Consider the following 19,203-nt stretch of genomic DNA (forward strand, 5'->3'; position numbering starts at 1 on the left):
ATCCTACTTTGGGGCCGATTCCGATTTCGGCCGGAAAGGCTCCGAACCATGTTCGGAGCCCTTCCGACCGAATCGATCAGTCCCGGTCGGATTCCTTCCCGACCGAGCCATTCCGATGGGCTCGGTTGGGAAGGAATCTGACTTGGATTTCAGGATTACGGACGACAGGCTCGGAGAGCCTGTCCACAGTCCGGAAATCCTCCAGTACTCCCCCGGTCGCCTCTGTGCGACCGAGGGAGTACGATGGCAGCTTTTCACTGCCTTTTCGTGCTGGTCTGTCCGGTACGAAAGGGCAGTCGGAAGCTGTCTCTGGGGTCCCCCAGCAGGGCCCCCTTGGGTGTGAGGCCGCTGGATTGGGGCCTGGGGGCACCTATGGTGCCCCTCCGATGATCCCTGCACTCGGTGGCAGGCACCTTGGGGTGCCTGCCACAGGGTGCAGGGATGAACTGCACCTCTGCTTTCAGCAATGAAGGCATGCTTTCCGGTCGGAAAGCATGCTTGCATTGTAAGGTATACGAATGCGACCGAACCCTGTTCGGTCGCATCGTACTACCAGGGCTTCAATGTTGGGATACAAACAAACTCAGGGCGCTCCTCTTAATATCAGGGAAAATGTGTTACCTATATTCTTAGTTAGATTTGGTGCATCTAGGGGAAGGGCGTGTATCCAACACCCCTGTCTTTCCGTAACAAACAGAAATAGAACAGTACCATATGCCCCTGAGCACACAATTATTAATAATCAGTAAATCAAGTTATCTTCGTGCTTCCTATCAATCAGCAAACCACAAATAATATAGAGAATGTCCTTAGATTGTCCTTCAGAGTTTAATTCCAAATGTTCCAAGTTAGAATCCAGTAAATATTTCTTCAGTACATCAATTCAAATGGTGAAGTTCAAGTTGCCAACACGTGTTTCGTCGTGTGTACATTTCACACATAGACTTCCTCAGGGCTTGAAGCTATATATTTGTAATCCTCTCTAAGACTTCTGTTCTCCAATCCAGCAAATTCCGACCAATGTCCACTCCAATAATGTAGATCTCTGTATGCTGGGGCACTATGTATCTCTAAAGTTCCGCCCGGTCTCCAGACAAATCCGCACCAATCAGTATTATCAGTTATGTAAATCACGTCTATGTAATCAAGGACCGAGGGTCGTCAAAGTTCAGGTCTGGAACATCATCAAAGTCCCGACCCGTAGTCCAGCGGCAAGTGTCCTCGCTGTACTCCGGCGTTTGCAAACGCCGGAGTACAGCGAGGACACTTGCCGCTGGACTACGGGTCGGGACTTTGATGATGTTCCAGACCTGAACTTTGACGACCCTCGGTCCTTGATTACATAGACGTGATTTACATAACTGATAATACTGATTGGTGCGGATTTGTCTGGGGACCGGGCGGAACTTTAGAGATACATAGTGCCCCAGCATACAGAGATCTACATTATTGGAGTGGACATTGGTCGGAATTTGCTGGATTGGAGAACAGAAGTCTTAGAGAGGATTACAAATATATAGCTTCAAGCCCTGAGGAAATATATGTGTGAAATGTACACACAACGAAACACGTGTTGGCAACTTGACCTTCACCATTTGAATTGATGTACTGAAGAAATATTTACTGGATTCTAACTTGGAACATTTGGAACTAAACTCTGAAGGACAATCTAAGGACATTCTCTATATTATTTGTGGTTTGCTGATTGATAGGAAGCACGAAGATAACTTGATTTACTGATTATTAATAATTGTGTGCTCAGGGGCATATGGTACTGTACTACCAGGGCTGTAACCGACGACAGCAGGTCGGTCGGTTACAGCTCCTGCCCGATGTCGGACGGACTTAGGTCCGTCCGTCATCGGAATAGGCCCCTTTGTGTCAATCTTAGCAGAGTTGTTTTCTGTTGCATAAATGATCATTTTTCTGTCAATATTAGTGCTGTCATGTACAGGGAAGGGTTCCACACTGTGCATTGTAAGTTATAAAGAAAATGTATGTCTTGGATTTTTTAGGATCAGCAGGGGTTTTAGTTGTAGATATTCCGGTTCGTGCTATAAGTCAATTTGGGATACCCGGCGTGGACCTGTAGTAAAGGCAGGAATTTCTGGTATGACATTTTTTTCAAGTAGTTCCAGTGGGTTCTGGGGAACTAGTGCTTGCTTTCCCAGGGTCTTGTAAACCATTTCTAACATCCATTTCTCTTACATTTGGTGCATGATTATGTTCTCTAATGTTCAGTACTACATTGTTTGTAGTCAAGGCCCTCCCATATCCTGGATTTGAATACTGTGTGCATTTCCACTGTAAATTTTCTGTGATTTTGCTCTCTTGATTGTAAGTTTAACCCATGTGAGACTACAATCATTTTTCTGCCTGGGATGTGATGTAAGTGACACTTTATACCATTATATGTTTGAATGTTAGAGTTAGATATTATTTAATGTTTGTAGTAACAACACTTTTAATTATCACTAATATTTAAACATTTACTTCATTTATTTAAGTTTTCTACTTAACAGATTTGTTATTGTTTTATTTTGAAGAAAGGTTTGTGGGGGTCTTAGTTTGTTATTTCAAGTTACAGGACATGTGTTTGATTTTTCCCTATTTTAAAAAGAGGGTGTGTTAGAATTAAATGTCTAAAACATAGGGACGATTATGATGGTGGTCGGACGATCCTGTTGGGAATGGGACCACCCAATTAGCTGTCGGAGGTCCCGCCATAGGAATTACGATGCAACTGCCTTCAAGGCGGTCGCAATGTGTATGTTTTGTATTGTGGAGTGTGCTGCGGGATGAGAGCACACACTATAGTACAGAACATACATATTTTGCATATCCCATCACTATGTGGAAGGCACCATGCGGTGCCTGCCATATGATCCAGAAATATGTAGGGGGCATCATAGGTGCCCGCCAGAACCCAAGGCTGAGAGCAAGGGGGGGAAAGGGGCCCGCTAGTGGCCCCTAAAGTCCCTTTCCGCCTGCCTGTTCATGGCGAGTTAATTGCCATGAAGCGGCTGGTGGCAAGGGACATTGTAATCCCTACAGCGGTGCCTGAGCAGGCACCACCACAGTTGTAGGGATTCAAGTCCCTCCGATGCACTGAAGCGCTCCTTAAGCCAGTCGAATGCTTGGCAGTCGGTCTCTCCAATCCCCAACCATCCGCCTGCCATTGTAATGTGGCAGGCGGACCTCCACGGTCAATGCCGTCGGGACCACCACCGCCATCATAATCAGGCCCATAGTTTTGTTTATTTCTAGGGTTTATTTTAGGCTAGTTTTTTTTAAACTATACAGGGGTTAGAATTTTTTGTTCGCAAAGCTATATTTACTTACTGATGAAAGTGTGTTTTTGTAGTTTACAAAGGTGATTCTTTTATTTTCGTTTTTGTAGTTTTTAAGATTTGGTCTGCTTCTGTTTTCTATATTAGGGAAATAAAAAGTATTATATAACATTTTATGTTTAGGTTTGACATTTTTTAGGTTGCTTTTTTATTTATAATTAATTTAGGTTATGCTACTTACTTGTTAGAGTTGGCTTTCTTTTTTGGAGTTGGATTCTTCTGTTTCTGTGTGTAGAATCTGGCAGAGTGACGCTTTCTTAAAGTCTTGGTGTTTTTGATGCAAATGAATGGATGTGTTTGTGTACTTTTTATAGTAGTATTATAATCGGAGAAGAATTTGTTATTTTGTTTTAACTTCGATGTTTGAGTTTTTATGTCATATTTGGTGGATGCTAAATGGTGTTTATATAAACAAACCAGCTCTTTCTCCAACGGCAATATATCCTGGTCCAGAAAGCAAGCGGCACAACTCAGAGGTAATCCAAATCCTGTTTATTTATTTTCATGGGCTATGTCAAGTAAAGTGTATCGTTCAGTTCCGTAAGACAACAGCCTACGCGTTTTAGATTAAGCCTTTAACTGGGCCATAGAGTGCATTACCAGAGTGTACTCTTTTTAAAGAGGAAAACCTCTCCTACCATCCCCAATGTTAAATATACAAATTTGGAGTCTGGAGCAAAGACAATTTGTTATATAAACAGTTTAATCAAATATCAACTTTGAAATTACTATTCTATTAAACAATTTCCTGTAAAAAACATATTTTTCTATATACTATTTCTTCATCTCTTTTCACTTCTTGGGTTATCAAGATATGTTTGTGTCATTTGGTCAAGTAAAGTACTCAGACCCTTTAATGACCCAAACTTGTCTCTAAAGAATGTTTTCTACCTACATTTCATATATATATATAACAAAAGAAGGTCAGAGCAGCAAAAACCAGCACCAGTTGTTATGACACATCGTAATTGTAGTGTTATCATCAGAAATAGGTGCAAAGGACCTGGGACTTGACCCTCATGCGTCCCAAAAGGATGGTTACTACCATCCAAAACAGATTAAGCACAAATTGCCCTGCACTCAAAACAACAAGTAAATAATTATTGTCCATGATTAGACACAAAGAATTAAAGTAATTTCTTCCCAAACGAGAGAACAGTGGTCGTTTTTTTTTTTACTGTAGAACACGATTTCTTTTATCCTTTTTAATCCATAAAAAATGTATTTAAAAACACAGCAAACACTGGACAAGACTGCCGACGCGTTTCGTCCCTCATGGGACTTCTTCAGGGCTTGACAAGTAAGAAATATATGTTGTATATCCCTTAAAAAATATGGATCTTGTTATAAGCAGTCTAAGTGATGATAAAACAAATGTATAGGTTGTCCTTCTGTAGCGTCAAGAAAGAGCCAAGCACCCAAAATGGTTGTTTTGGTATCACTTCGACTGCTTATAAGAAGATCCCAAGATCCATATTTTAAGGGATATATGGCATATATTTCTTACTTCTCAAGCCATGAAGAAGTCCCATGAGGGACGAAACGCGTCGGCAGTCTTGTCCAATTTGTGCTGTGTTTTTAAAGACATTTTCTATGGAATAAAAGACTAAAAGAAATCGTTTTCTACAATCAAAAAAACGACCACTGTTCTCTGCTTTGGGAAGACATTACTTTAATTCTTTGTGTCTAATCATGGACAATTATTGCCTTTATTAATTATTTACTTGTTGTTTTGAGTGCAGGGGCATTATTTATATATATATATATATATATATATATATATATATATATATATATATATATATATATATATATATATATATATATATATTTTTTTTTTTTTTTTTTTTTATTTATTTTTTTTTGAAGTCATATTTATTTAAGCTTGTTTAAGTAAATATTATGTTTAATACATAAGTATTTTTTGTAGTTGCATTGCCTTTAATTTTTCATTTTTTAAACGTTGGTTTAATTTTTTTTGTTTTGTTTAATATCAGTTTGATATATAACTTATCTATTTATAAATGTTTGTGTTTTTATAATACATTAATTACAATATTTACTGTATTATTTAATAGTTTTGGGTATTTTTGAAACAGTTTAATGGAATTTAAATGGAATAATTTTTTTTATATATTATTAAGAATATTGTGGTACTCATTGTTGTTTTCAAAATTTGAGTAGCGTTCTAGATGTATTAGGCAACTGTGATATTTGTATTTCTTTAATTTGTTAGAGTCTTTTAGATATTATTTAAGGCAATATTTTTGTTGTCAATATGTGTGTTTTTCCTTTTTAAGTATAGGATAATTATAATTTTGTGAAAATCAATATTGTTGTGACTGATATTAGGTCTTACAACCCTCTGTGCCAAATGACTAAAGCATTTAAGACATTTATAAACAAAACCAAAGCTCAATTAAAAAGTAACAGTTATAAATTGTAAGAAAGCTTTCATTCGGGAAAGAAGTTTAACAATATTTAAAAGATAATTGGTTAGACCCAAGTCCACCTTTACATTGATTTTTGTGCATCGAGATACAGAAGCTGTCAGTATAAGAAAGGGACATGTGTATATAAAATTGAGTTTTAATTGCAAAAAAGTACTGTGGCCCACATTTGTGCAGAAGCTGTAAACAGTTTTACTGACATGTTTCTGGTTTTTGCTCAATGATACAGTCAGCAGCAACGTCCCCGTGTCAAAGAAATTACTAAAGTGACTGTGCAGCCTTTGTAATTTAAAATACAATTTGGATAATTGTGCCATTTTAAATTCTGGACGTTATTTTATGGCAGAGGCCAGGGCCAACAGTTCGACAAAGGAAGCACATCTCCTGTACAATTTTGGAGTTAATGCTGTAAGCTACTGAAGGCAATCTGTGAATTTTACCATGGTGCAGCTTTCACTATTTTCTCATAATATATAAATATGGTGACTTGTGAAAACACAGCCTCAAGGTCTCACTTCAGATCAAAAAGGGTGCAGCTCAAGTTAAACATGTTTCTGGGTCACAGCATAGCAGATTGGCTCTTTAAAGTTTATGTATTTATGGTTTTTGTTTAACATGAACAAGACCCAAGGGTGTCACAGCTCTTTACATGAGAATAGTTTCAAACAAAAGTTCAAGAATAATAAATGCAATAGTATAATACTAGATTAAGTGAAGTAAATGGGCCGGGAAAAGGGTGTGGTAAAAAAAGTAGGAAAACAGTTAGCAATATGTACTTTTTAGTCTTCCAGTGGTTGCAGTCTGTGGTTAATAATTTACAGATACAGCATTTTAATCTTCTGATTTTAGGATTTAAACTAAAAAGGGTTCAACAGGGAATGAGTGTTTGGCACCATCAGAAGATGGGAAAACGAGTTGTGCGAAGTTCCAATCGTGTAGTTATTCTTGAAAATGGTGATGAAAAATAGGTTTTTTCAGTATGTTTTTAAAGTTTCAAAGCAGGCGATCACTCTGCTTGGGGGAAGTGAGTTCCAAATTCTAGGAGAACGAGATCTCACTTTTTTCATGGTCTGGCTTTCTAGAAGTAGAGTGTCTGTACTTGTCAAATTATCTTGTCTTCCAGTGATCCACGGTTTCTTTGCGGGTGATCCAAACCACAAGGGGCCGATTACCATACTTTTGGGCATATCAGAGAAAATCACAAGTTCCCTTTCCAGTGAAGGCAAGTCCTTGGACAGCAAGGATTTCAAGATTGGTTGATCTCAGAAGTCTAAATGTACTGCGTTTGAACATATGCTAGAGCCTAACTATTTTTGCAATTGCAGATTAGGCAGAGGACTGTGAACAAAATGTATTTCTGAACTACAAGCCTATGCAACATCCTAATTCATCCTGATATACACTGTTGTCTTGATATTCATATTATAATGGGCAGCTGCTGGGGAAGACTTCCCATAGGTACATTTCCATGATTCAATTTGGAGTTAAAATATTCCTCATCAATGTAAGAGATTGACTATTTGAGCAGTCTCATCCATGGCTTTCGCTCAGTATATTGAAACTGTTTGCCTCGTCTTTGCCTACTATTGGATTATCTGACTCGCTACCTCAACTTGTGGTTTAGGGCCTGACTTTGAACGACAAAGATAAATATGGCGCTTTGTGGAGGAAGTAGTAGGTACTCATCTGGAGGATTCTCTGCTGTTGGAGAATCTGCAGCCAAAATTTTCCTTATGGGTACGATATGGCTGGGGTAATTCTGTTGACAGATTCTCCACTGGTGAAGAATCGTTCTAAATTGGAATTTCTACTAAATCCACTAATCAGAGCAGGAGGTCGAAATTCCTTAATCCATTTACTCAGTAGTTCATTAATCATAAACAATATTACTTTCATTAAAATGTTGCGTAATCCGTACATCTGGTCCCTTGTGCCACTAACACACAGCCTCTACTGCTCTTTGTCCATCTTGCCTTCTGTGCCGTTCAATACCATCAAATCTCTTCCGCTGTTATAAGCAGAGGAAGATGCAATCCTTTGTGTTCTGCGCCTTCTTTATATATTACACATGGCTTGTGACCCATTTGGTGGGTGTCCTGATTCACAATCACTTAAAGAGTTTATATGAATTCAAATAAGCCTAATGTGATATTACATTTCTGTGAGATAAACCAAATAGAGGACATCTTCTAGATCGCAAAACATAAGGTGAAAAGACAGTGCATTTTACCCAGAGAGAGCAAAGCCTGGTGAATTTCTTTCATCACATTCCTGTAAAGCTCCTTCTGCCATTCATGTAAAAGTTTCCACTCCTCTGCAGAGAAATAGGGAGAAGGATCGCAGAAGACAACCTGTGTCAAACAGAAAATATTAGACCAGTTATAAAAAAACAACTTTTGGTAAAACTGAATATATAGAAATATGTCATCTATACCCCATCCAGACTCTGATTAATGCCCTATATTACTTTTTATGATCAGTCAGTGAATGACTGAAAGCTCACATCTCACTGATACTGTGTGCTACATTTTTTTCCATTTTTTTATTGGTTCAGTTCAAAGCCAAATATAAAAAAACATTAAATCATAGCCGGACATCATATATACAAACGTATGGTGCAGATATACACGCAAAAACAAGAGAAATAAAAAATAAAAACGAAAGCAATACAGGAATACAATACAAGGAACAGTACCATCATATACAGTCAAGCAAAAAGTCATTCTAACGGGCCTAAATGGTCTATCATTGCCTGCTAAATTTTACACCCCCTTTGCATTTTCCTAAGTGATTTGATACGATAAAGATTAAATTCTAAATAAAAAACATTATAGAACTTTGCCCACCACATTTCATATAAAGGGGCTTCTGGTTTCAGCCACATTGAAGAAATACATAAGCGAGCTACGGCCATAGCCATAAATAAAAAATATCTATTTTCATGATACCCTAGAAAAAGATCGGTGTCATTAGATAGACCAAAGATAATCAACTCTCTTGAGATAACCACATCACATTTTGTAATATGTGCCAAAAAAATTTCAATAGATGTAAAAAAGGGTTTTAACACTAAGCAATCAAAAAACATATGCACAATATCTGCCTGGTCAGATTGACACCTATAGCATTTCCCATTATAAGCATTACCCCATTTCAGCATTTTAAATGGTGTATGATAAGGATTAAATAAAGTTTTATAATGCTGTGAGTATAAATTGGCAGACAAAATCATTTTAGCAGCCGTATAGATTGAATCTTGAAAGGGTACTACGGTACCAATCTGATACACCATTTAAACTCCTGAGACCCCATGTCGTCCTGCTGTATATTCAACAAATAGTTATATAAAGTCCCTATTCGCGATGGCTTTTTAAGTATTTCAATAAAGTCATTTGGACATAGCAGTAAAACATTTGGATGTTTAAGAATAAAGTCGCGTACTTATAAATACTTTAAAAAATCATGTTGGGAGACAGTATATATATCTTTTAGCTCCTGAAATGAAGCAATTGTACCATCTTTAACCATAGCGCCAAGAAATACCATGCCTTTTCCCCCCCATGTTCGCATCGTACGATCCCAAAATAGTGGAGGAAACAATTCTGTAGAGTTACATGGAGTATAAAAATTAATGCGTCCTAAAGAAATGAGCTTCCGAATTGATCGCCATCCTTTAAAGGCAGACAATACTAATTTGAATCTAGTTCTTTTATAATACCTTGCTTCTAAAAAGCGGAGCAGCATTTGTCGTGATTCAGGGCCAAGTAAAAGAGAAAAAATATCAGGGCTCTCAAATATAGGTGGAGTCCCCCCAATCACAAAATATTTAATATTCTGCATAAGACAAGCCAAATAATATAATGCAAAATTTGGAACCCCCCAACCACCGCGTAGAATTGGGAGTGTCATAAATTTGGAAGCCCTACGCGCAAATTTCCAGCCCCATAAAAATCTATCCGCTATAGATTGTAATTTCCTCCGTTGTAGTACAGGTATCTCCAATGGTACCGACCGAAAATAGTATAAGACTTTTGGCAAAATAGACATTTTTAAGACATTACGTCTCCCAACCAGCGACAGGTGTAAACATTTGAGTTTCTCCAGCTGGTTTTTAACAGATTGTAATATATCTGTCCAGTTCACCATAACTAGCTCTTGAAGCGATAGCCTAATTTTAATGCCAAGGTATTTGGCCTCCGGGGTAACCCGACAGACATTAGGGCAGAGGGCAGAGTCCTGTTGAGCTGCGTTTTCTGAATATAAAGCTTATACCCCGACACATTACCAAATTCACGAGTCAAATTTTCTATTTCGCTTGATGCTGATTCTGGATCAGATGTTATGACAGCAACGTCATCAGCATAAGCTAATACACGTATACTGCCCCCGGGGAACACCATAGATTGTATGTGTTGAGATGACACCATCATCTTTAAGAGTGGTTCGATGTACATGGCAAATAGTAACAGTGAGCATGGGCACCCCTGCCGTGTACCCCGAGTGATATTAACAGCTGCTGATTCCTGGCCTCACAAACAGATCTTGGCCCTGGGACGTCTGTACATAACTTGTATAGCATATATAAATCGAGGTCCAAATCCCATTTTTTCCAAAATTGCCCATAAAAATGCCCATGCAACGCGATCGAACGCTTTTTCGGCGTCTATAAACACCAAACCAACGTTCATACGAGTTACAGTAGCATAGTCCAAAGCTGCAATAACACGATGTATATGGTTGATCGTGCCACGGCCTGGAAGGAAACCATGCTGTTGTTCAGAGACTATTGCCAGTACAACTTGAATCAGCCGGTTCTCAAGGATTTTAGAATATAGTTTCGCATCTACATTAATAAGTGAAATAGGTCGGTAAGACCCAGGAATATGCGAAGGCTTATCTTTTTTTTAAATACAATTATACTTGCATCATCCCGTGATGGGGGGGTGTCCAACTTGGGCATCAATAAATGTCGCCAACATATCAGCTTTAATAATGGGAAATAGCACATGATATATCTCTAGAGGAAGTTTATCGGGGCCAGTAGCTTTCCCCAAAGCCAGTTCTTTAAGTGCAGTCTCGAGCTCTTGCATTGTAATTAGTGACTCTAACTCTTCTTTATGTATAGAGTCTAGCTGAGTTAAATCCAATTTATCAACATACTGACCAATTAAATCAAAAGAAAGGTCTTCTTTGGTATAGAGGTCTGTGTAATAATCGTGAAATACCTGGAGAATACCCTTCGATGACTCAACTAGAATACCTTGACTATTTTCTATAGAAGTTATACGCTGTGCAGTCTGGCGCTCCCGCATTCTTTGAGCTAAACATCTTCCCACAGTCTCACCGTACTCATATCTCTCAGCACGATGAATTTTATATTGACGTGCTATATCTTGACTCCACGCCCCATTAATCTTTGCCTTGCATCTTGCAACTTTATCTTGTGAGGCACTACTATCCTGATGCAGACTAATATCACGTGTCAATTTGCGCTCTGCATTTGTTAGATCATGTAAAAGTTCCTCAGTTATGTTTTTTTGTTTACGTTGTAAACTCCAGCCATAGCTACATGTTTCACCACGTAGTCCTACCTTAAAACAGTCCCATACCATTGCATAGGAGGCAGAGCCCCTATTAAGATCAAAAAACTGTTGGGCCCAGTCTAGAACTTGACGCACATAGGTTTCATCTGAGAGGAGTTTCTTATTAAATGAGAAAGACCGTTGCATGCGCTGGATTTTAAGCAAAGGCATGTCTATAACAATCGGAGCATGATCTGATGTAATACGTGGCATTACAGACATTCGAGATCCTTCCGCCAAATGGCTAGGTAAAAAAATGTAGTCTAAACGCACAAATTTCTTATGAGATGAATAAAAAAAAGTAAAGCCTGGATCCCTCGGATTTGCCAAGGGCCACCCATCAAACACCCAATGTTGAAGCAGTAATTGCCGTAGTTCTCTAAATACCTTCGGCTTCCTACCTACGTAGCCACTAAATCTCGAATCCCAGGTATTCAACTCACCATGAATATTAAAATCACCAAGTAGGAATAGCAGTGTACCCCAAAGAGCCAGCTCCATATTCAAAAACTCTATCACTGCAGTATCATCAATATTTGATCCATATACCGTGCATATCGTAGCAACAACATTCCATATAATAAACTCAGCAATTGCCCAACGTCCTAGACTATCGACTTTCGTTTTTCCTGTTAAAACTATGGACTGTCGCCCCAATATAGCCACCCCCCGGTTCATGGTAGATTGTTGTGAAGCCGCCAATACTATATACCCAAAATCCCTCAGAGCCTTCCTATTCGCCCATGGAATATGCGTCTCCTGGAGACATATAATATCCGGTTGGATCAAACGAATTTCATGCATCACTCGTTTGCGCTTAAGAATATTATTGAGACCACATACATTGAATGAGCACATACGAAAATTATAACTAGCCATCGCTTCTTAGTTGACTCATTACACAGTTGCACCAATAATTAAAGAAAAGCAATATATTTAGGCTTGACATTCTATGGCTTTGACCAAACTTCTCCCCCTTTACTCCCCATAACACCCCCCAGACCCTCCACCTAACCCACCACACCCACCCCCCACCCCATGTGACCCTGCCCCAAAACTAAGGCAAAAGGGCCTATCGCCCCGTTGATGTGTGTGAGAACAGCTCTCAAGTTTGGACACATCCGTTAACATGAAAAAGTAAAGCATGAGGGGAAAGACCAATATAGAAAAACAGATATACAAAATTCATAACATCCCCTCACACTAATGAATTCAAGTACTCCTTTGCTGGGACCTCAGCTGTAAAAACCGATTCTGCCCTTTATACACAGTTTTTAACGTAGATGGTTGGAGAAGAAAAACCTGAGAACCCTTCTGTTGAAACGGAACAATCAGCTGGCACAATCGCCAGCGATATTCTACGGTGGTGTGGCAGTAATCAGGGCGCACAAAAAATTCTATACCCTTCCCAGAGCGCTTTTTATCCGGTCTTGCAAGATCATATACTGTTTGTCTTGCCAGAAAATTGTTTAAAGATATCAAAATGGCACGAGGATATTGATGGCCTTGAGTGCCCCGTGATGTTCGCTTTCGAAATGGAAAAACGGTGTGCCCGTTGGATCTCCTGAGACCAATGCCAATCTTTAACCTCCGGAAAAGCTTCTTCAAAAAGTTCAACCACAAACTGTCGCATGTCCTGTCCCTCACGTCCTTCAGGCACTCCCAAAATCCGCAAATTATTGCGGCGTAAACTATTCTCCAAATCAACCAGTTTTATATTGACATCATCTTTCTGAGCCTTAATACCATCAATGTCGGTTTTATTATGTGTAACTTGATCTTCAAGTGAAGCAATACGTCCTTCTGCCTCTGCCATTCTATCCGTAAAGTCATTACATGATTTCGCCAGCCGTCGCACTGTATTCTGGAGTTTTTTGCAAGCAGTATGCGTTTTCAAAAGTTCCGCTTTAGCCTCTAGGCATTGATCGGAGATGGCTTTCAAGATAATATCTAGTGGGGCTTGGCTTGAGATCCCAGGGCTATAGCTATAACTAGCTTGATCAGCAAAACCTGTTCGGCCCTCCTGGCCACATTGGTCCAATATAGCCTCTTGATCTACTTCGGTCATACACCCGTTGGAGATTTCCTCTCCCCAATTACTACCCGCTTGTTGGTTTGCCATAGAGATAAATGTAGCTTCCTTGCTGGTATTTTCCAATGACGAAGTCTCCACTTAATCCTCCAGGTCACCCTCCAAATCAGAGCCCCCAGAGTGTTCTGACAATGAATAGAATTCGCTGTCTTTACTGCTAATTGGATCGCCTTCTATCCCTTCTGCCCTAGAGGGATTCAGAGGAATACCCAGAGTTTGTGTAAGTTCAACACTATTATCAGTATCAGCATCAACATCAATGTCGGCATCAGCATCAGCAATAAAGCCTTGAGCCAGAGTAGTTTGTGATAAAGAAAGCACAGGGGAAACTGCTGGAGAAACAACTAGCTGCTCAAGTGCTTCCACCAAGGTCTTATCTTGATCAGTGTCAGCCCCCAAAGCATCAGCGTTTTTATTACCCCCGTCTCCAGTGGTCAAAGTTTTTACCACTGGATTTTTTAATTTAGTATTAAACATTTGCGGAATTTTCGGGGTACCCGTTTGGCGAGGATCCAAATCATTATTACTGCCATCTTGTTTTGTCTTTGCCGCAAGAGCGGCCCGGGTCCCAATCTGGTTCTCCCCACTGGGTCTGGTTTTTTCCACCGCGAGCTATTTTTAGACCCATAGTAAGCTGGCTGATTATTTACTGAACAGTGCTTAGAGCAGAAATAGTATTTAAGCAGTTGACAAGAGAAAAAAAAAAAGCTCAAAGTCTATGGCTATAGTATCCAGAATGTAGAACGAGAGAAATGTAACAGAGTTTCCAGTTTCCAGTAGATCACAGTATTCCAGCCTTAGAGCAGTGTCAATATTGTCGAGAATATCTTGCAACTTTTCTAGCAACTTTGTAGTGATTTTGAGGAGAAAAAAAAGGAGCCACCAGCCCTTTTCGTTCCACCTCAGCGTACCTCAGCTCACTGCACCCTTCAGTTAATCCAAATCCGGTCTCAGACTCGCCGGTAACGTCGCTCTACACCGCTCCTCACAAGCTCCCGGTCTCCGGGTTTACTGCTGCACGCTTCCGCCGAATTCACCTGGACCTCCACACGTCTCTGCGTTTTCTCTGTCTCTCTCGCGAGAGACTGTCTCCCGAACGCCGGCGTTGCAATGCGTCTAGCCGCCTCCTCTCTACCACACCTCCTTCTCCCGGACCAGCGGGTGAGCACAGCGGCGCCAAACCGTGAATCACCACAACGCTGACTGCCAGAGACTTTGCCACAGCATTGTAGTCGTCGTCGTGTGCATCAAATCAAGCCATACACCGGAAAACGCCCAGAGACAGCCACTGGGTCCCCAGATAAGGTAATTCGCCAGATCGCCCAAACGGAGCTCCTCACACGCACGCCTGTCGTGCAGGCGCCATCTTGCCTCCTGTCCCGATACTGTGTGCTACAAAAGATGTATAGCCTCAAACAAAGGTGTGGAAAGGGATTGATAAATAGATTATGTGGAGATTCAAATAATGCCTAGTGGGTGTTGCTGCTGGCTTACTTGCCCCCATGATGATTACACAGGCAACCTTCTGTCCGCTCAGTAGATACACTAGTTGCCCTGTACAGACACTGTGTTCCATTTTATCAGTATGGGTAATTGCACCACCAAATATTGTAAAGGATTATAATTGCATTTCATTGTAATTAAAGGTTTTGCATAACACGATGCCCAGCCATTTAGGGCTTCAGAGAACAATAGTGGAATGTGTGCTTGATTGGGGCATTTCTCAGAAAGGAGTGGCCCTTGTCAACTGATAAGAAGTTGCCCTTCAAAGATATTCAAGACAAGCATGTGTCCCTAAATAATTCAACAGTTGAACTACACATGAATAAATCCTGTGTGCAATGTGCATAAAGACGCATGGGTTGAGTGGCGTAGTGTGGGCGTGGCCACAGGGGCGGTTGCCCCATGCGCACAATTCTTGAAGGCATTCTTAGGGGTCCAAATTTTTAAAAAATAAGTGGAAGGATACTTGCCTTGCCCGGGGCGCTGGCAACCCACGCTACACCACTGCATGGGTAAGCTATTCTAGAAATATGTCTTTAATATAGGACATCCACATGCTCAAGTATAAGTTAGCAATATGACTTCATGTGTAAGACTAGTGGGTACCTGTCCTTCGGCCCTTAGACACCACTCCCAGGCAGACCCGGCAATGGACGTGGCAATGGCAATGGGTGTTAGTTCTAAAGCTCCTCCTGCATTTAGGAATCCCAAGACTTTGTCATGAAAGAAACAGGTTTGCAAGGCTTTGTGAGTAATAGAATTTCCAGAGCACCACACAATTAAAATATCTTGGACTGTCAATCCGACAGGTCCAAAGCTTCATCTTCAGAAAACAAAAACTTGGTAGTACATACATCGAAGTCCAAATATGAAGAAACTGGAAGACTGTAGTTCTAAAGGCTTTTATTGTCGACATTCAAACTATTTGGAATCCAAAGATGAAACAGCTGGCATGTGTTTTGTTATTTGACGACTTTTTAAAGGCTCAAAATTCTCACAGAGTAGATGCGCCACAATTGCATCTAGCACCAAAATATTCAAACATGCCTCAGAGCCCTGAGGACGTAAATCAATTTGTTTGGATGTTTTCTTAAAGGTAAGTAATAAGATCCACAGAAATTCTAGTTCGCTGCACGTCAAAAAATGCAGAAGTTAAATAGCGACACTGAGGTATAGACATAGCTGGGTTGAGGGCTAAGATAAGCCCATAATGATCGAATTCCTAAGTTGCATCAACGTCCCGAGTCCCGTCACACATGAAAATAGTGGATTTGGGGGGGATATTGCAAAGCAAGGACTCATTCTGCGGGCAATGAAACACTAGCATGATGAAATGTACTTCACTAGGAAAAGGTAAAACAAGTATGCAGTGGAGAATTTGAAGAAGGCACAAAAAACAGAACACTGGCATATTTGGACACCACTGGCAGACAAAAACCTTGTTTGAGTTGCAGGTCTCCCATCCCATTGGGCTCTCGCTTGCAAATTGATAAATGTTGTTAGCATCATGGGGCACTTGTCCCGCTGGGGGCAAGTTATCTATTCAAGTTAGAGATGGTTCATATTCCACTGGGACCTCCAGCGAGTCTTGGTAACCCATTATTCAGGTCAGAGAGCGCCTACACCATTGAGCCATGTGATAGCGCCTCCCAAAATCATTGTTCTTATCATCAGCAACACCTATCCCACAGAACTGATGCCATGCCTGGGTCTGAAGCTAGTATTGTTCTGGTAATAGGCAGCCTCTGTCCAGTGGTGTGTGCTGTGTTAGGTTTGGGGTGCCTCTTTGCTTTGGTCATATGGTAACTACCCACAATGGCGTATGCTTCTGTGGGTCCTGGTTTGTTCAGATTATATGGAATCCCCTCCCCATAGGTTCTCTGCTCTTCATATGTCTAGATACATCTTTATTCCAGTCACAGGAAGCACTATTGCAGTAGCGGCCTATGTCTGGTTAGTGTTGGCTTACATCTTTGTCGTGTCAGAAATTGAATAAATTCCCCCGTGACCTATGGTGTGCCCGGGTACATATTCACACAAAATGGGTCTGGGGGATGTGACCTTCTGAGATATTCGGAATTGCTTCACAAAACAAAAACTGTCCAAGAAGGGCCTGGGTGAGGTAGATTTTAGGGTGAAGCTTGGGGTGTTATAAGGAAAGGTAAAAAGGGTGAAGGCTTTTTCCACCTCTTATACCCATCACTGGTCACCTTCAGTTTGGGAAGCTGAAGGGAGTAGGATGCTGAATTGTTTGCTTTAAGGGAAGGGGTTGGTGGGACTGTGAGGATTAAGAGCTGTTGGTTTATTCGGCATGTAGTGAGGTTTCTGGTACGCTGTAAGATATTGAGCAGGAGTCTTTTGAGCTGTGGTGCACACCTGTCTCATTAAAACGGACTTTACTACCTCATTGGTATACTTGCACTGTGCGCCGTCCTACCCGAGGCATGCTCCATATGGCTCACTGATGTGTGCGTTTCTGTGAAAACATTTAATTTGGTGAGCTGTGGCCCTGTCTGACTGACACATACATTGTGTTCGGGTTAATAGGGGAGACTGTCCCATAAAGCCCTTAGTGGCTTGGATAAATCTTAGTTGTTGTCACAGTGTACAACTACCTGGAGGAATGTCTTGAACACAAGTTGTAGACCTATCGCTATCAGTCAAGTGAAAACCTCATTCTCCACTGCCCATTCTAATCGTCACGTGCCATCCTCGCGGGTTGGAGTGTGAAGGACGGGTGCGGTCCTAGTGAGTTTTTAAATGAATGCAACACACATAGTTTGCTTTATTCATCCTTTTAGGCGCGTACTTCTGTCCCTTACGCTAATTTTGAGTGTAACTCTCCGTGCGCATTTCCTGCCATGCTCACCTCCTCGGGCTGTTGACGAGACATGTCCCCCTGAGGCTCCTGCAGGGAGAGAGGCTTCGGTGGCGAGGCGCAGCGTTAAACTACAGCATCCCCAGCGTGCAGGGAGCGGTAGTTAGTGAAAGCCAGGCGGCAAGCAAGCACTTTCTTCCCTCTTAGCTCCACATGTCACTCACTGCAGGAGCTCGGAGCTCGAGACACTGCTCCCTGGCACAGACTCCGAGAAGGCGGGAAAAAGATGCTCGGTAGCAAAGCTCACTCACTGTTTCTTCTGTCTACGCGTGGTCACCTCTCTGATCTTCACAGGAAGAAAGGGCGAGGAGTGACTGAGAGGTGTCCATGCATATCTGCATGTGTATCTGTATACATGTATGTGTACATCTATGATTGTATGTAGAAGGAGACACTGCACTTCTGGGAGGAGGGGGGACGGACAGCCTTGGTTCTAAGAGCCAAAGCACGAGTGGAGGTTATCAAAACAGGCAGCTCACATAACAAATGTCATGAAAAAACGTGGTAAAGACTTTAAAATTAAAAATATTTATTTTTCTTACATTTTCAGTGTCTCGCTTAATTATATAGGATAATGTTACTGAATGTCAAATTTATTGAAAGCATATTTTTTAAACATGCATTCCTTATGTTCTGACGACGTTGTCATGTGTTTACCCAAAATGTTTTTAATTATATTGCCGATATTGTTATTAAATCGTGTGTGCAAAAATCGTATACTTACGCAAAATATAAATCTTCTATTTAGCGCTACATTTTAGCATGAAAATTATTCTTGGGTCAATTTTTGACGTGACGGTGTATTTTGAGCTAAAAAAAACAAATTAAGCAAAAAAATACAATTTACACACCAGCCACTCGCGTTCTCGTTGTTTACGCTGTTTCCCTGCTTCTATGCTATGATTTTGCTGCAAACCGTAATTAGACAATTGGTATTTGGGTATTGGGATTTGCGACCACAATTCTAAGTTGAACATGGTGCACTTTAGAGGCTGTAGGGTTACATCCTTTGATTTCCTTTTAACACCAAAGGTCAGTGCATTATGTTCAGATATACAAAGATTGATATTCAATTAGTGTTAGAATGTTAAGTTCAATAAATACATACATGCATATTACATGTGCGTAGTCATTAGATTTAAAGGTGTGATTTCCTGTTTGGAATGTTTGCGCAGATACTAAAGATCAAATACAGTGGACCACACATGCCTGTTTGAAATGGGGCTGTACTTTGCAAGCGTCTAATTGAAGAACTATAACCCGTTGGGCAAATTGGTCTTTAGGTCAAATCTGAAGCTAGGACAGGAGACATAGCCGAACGTGGGACTGTAGCCCTCATCACCATGTT

The 19,203-nt window shown here is 40.7% G+C and overlaps 1 protein-coding gene across 1 annotated transcript in view; it reads right to left on the reverse strand.

The window, feature by feature from the left end:
• LOC147748667 (uncharacterized) overlaps positions 1-18,040 on the reverse strand; it is a 150,768-nt gene extending 132,728 nt beyond the window's left edge. Inside the window, exons 1-2 of the mRNA XM_086963529.1 lie at positions 17,847-18,040; positions 8,031-8,151 (exon numbers count right to left, since the gene is read on the reverse strand). Of these exons, the coding sequence (XP_086819655.1) occupies positions 8,031-8,151; positions 17,847-17,870 (145 nt within the window). The 5' untranslated portion in view covers positions 17,871-18,040. The remainder of the gene's footprint in view (positions 1-8,030; positions 8,152-17,846) is intronic.
• Positions 18,041-19,203: the final 1,163 nt, after the last annotated feature.

The sequence above is a fragment of the Lissotriton vulgaris genome, chromosome 1_1, assembly GCF_964263255.1.
Source record: "Lissotriton vulgaris chromosome 1_1, aLisVul1.2, whole genome shotgun sequence".
NCBI classification, from domain to species: domain Eukaryota; kingdom Metazoa; phylum Chordata; class Amphibia; order Caudata; family Salamandridae; genus Lissotriton; species Lissotriton vulgaris.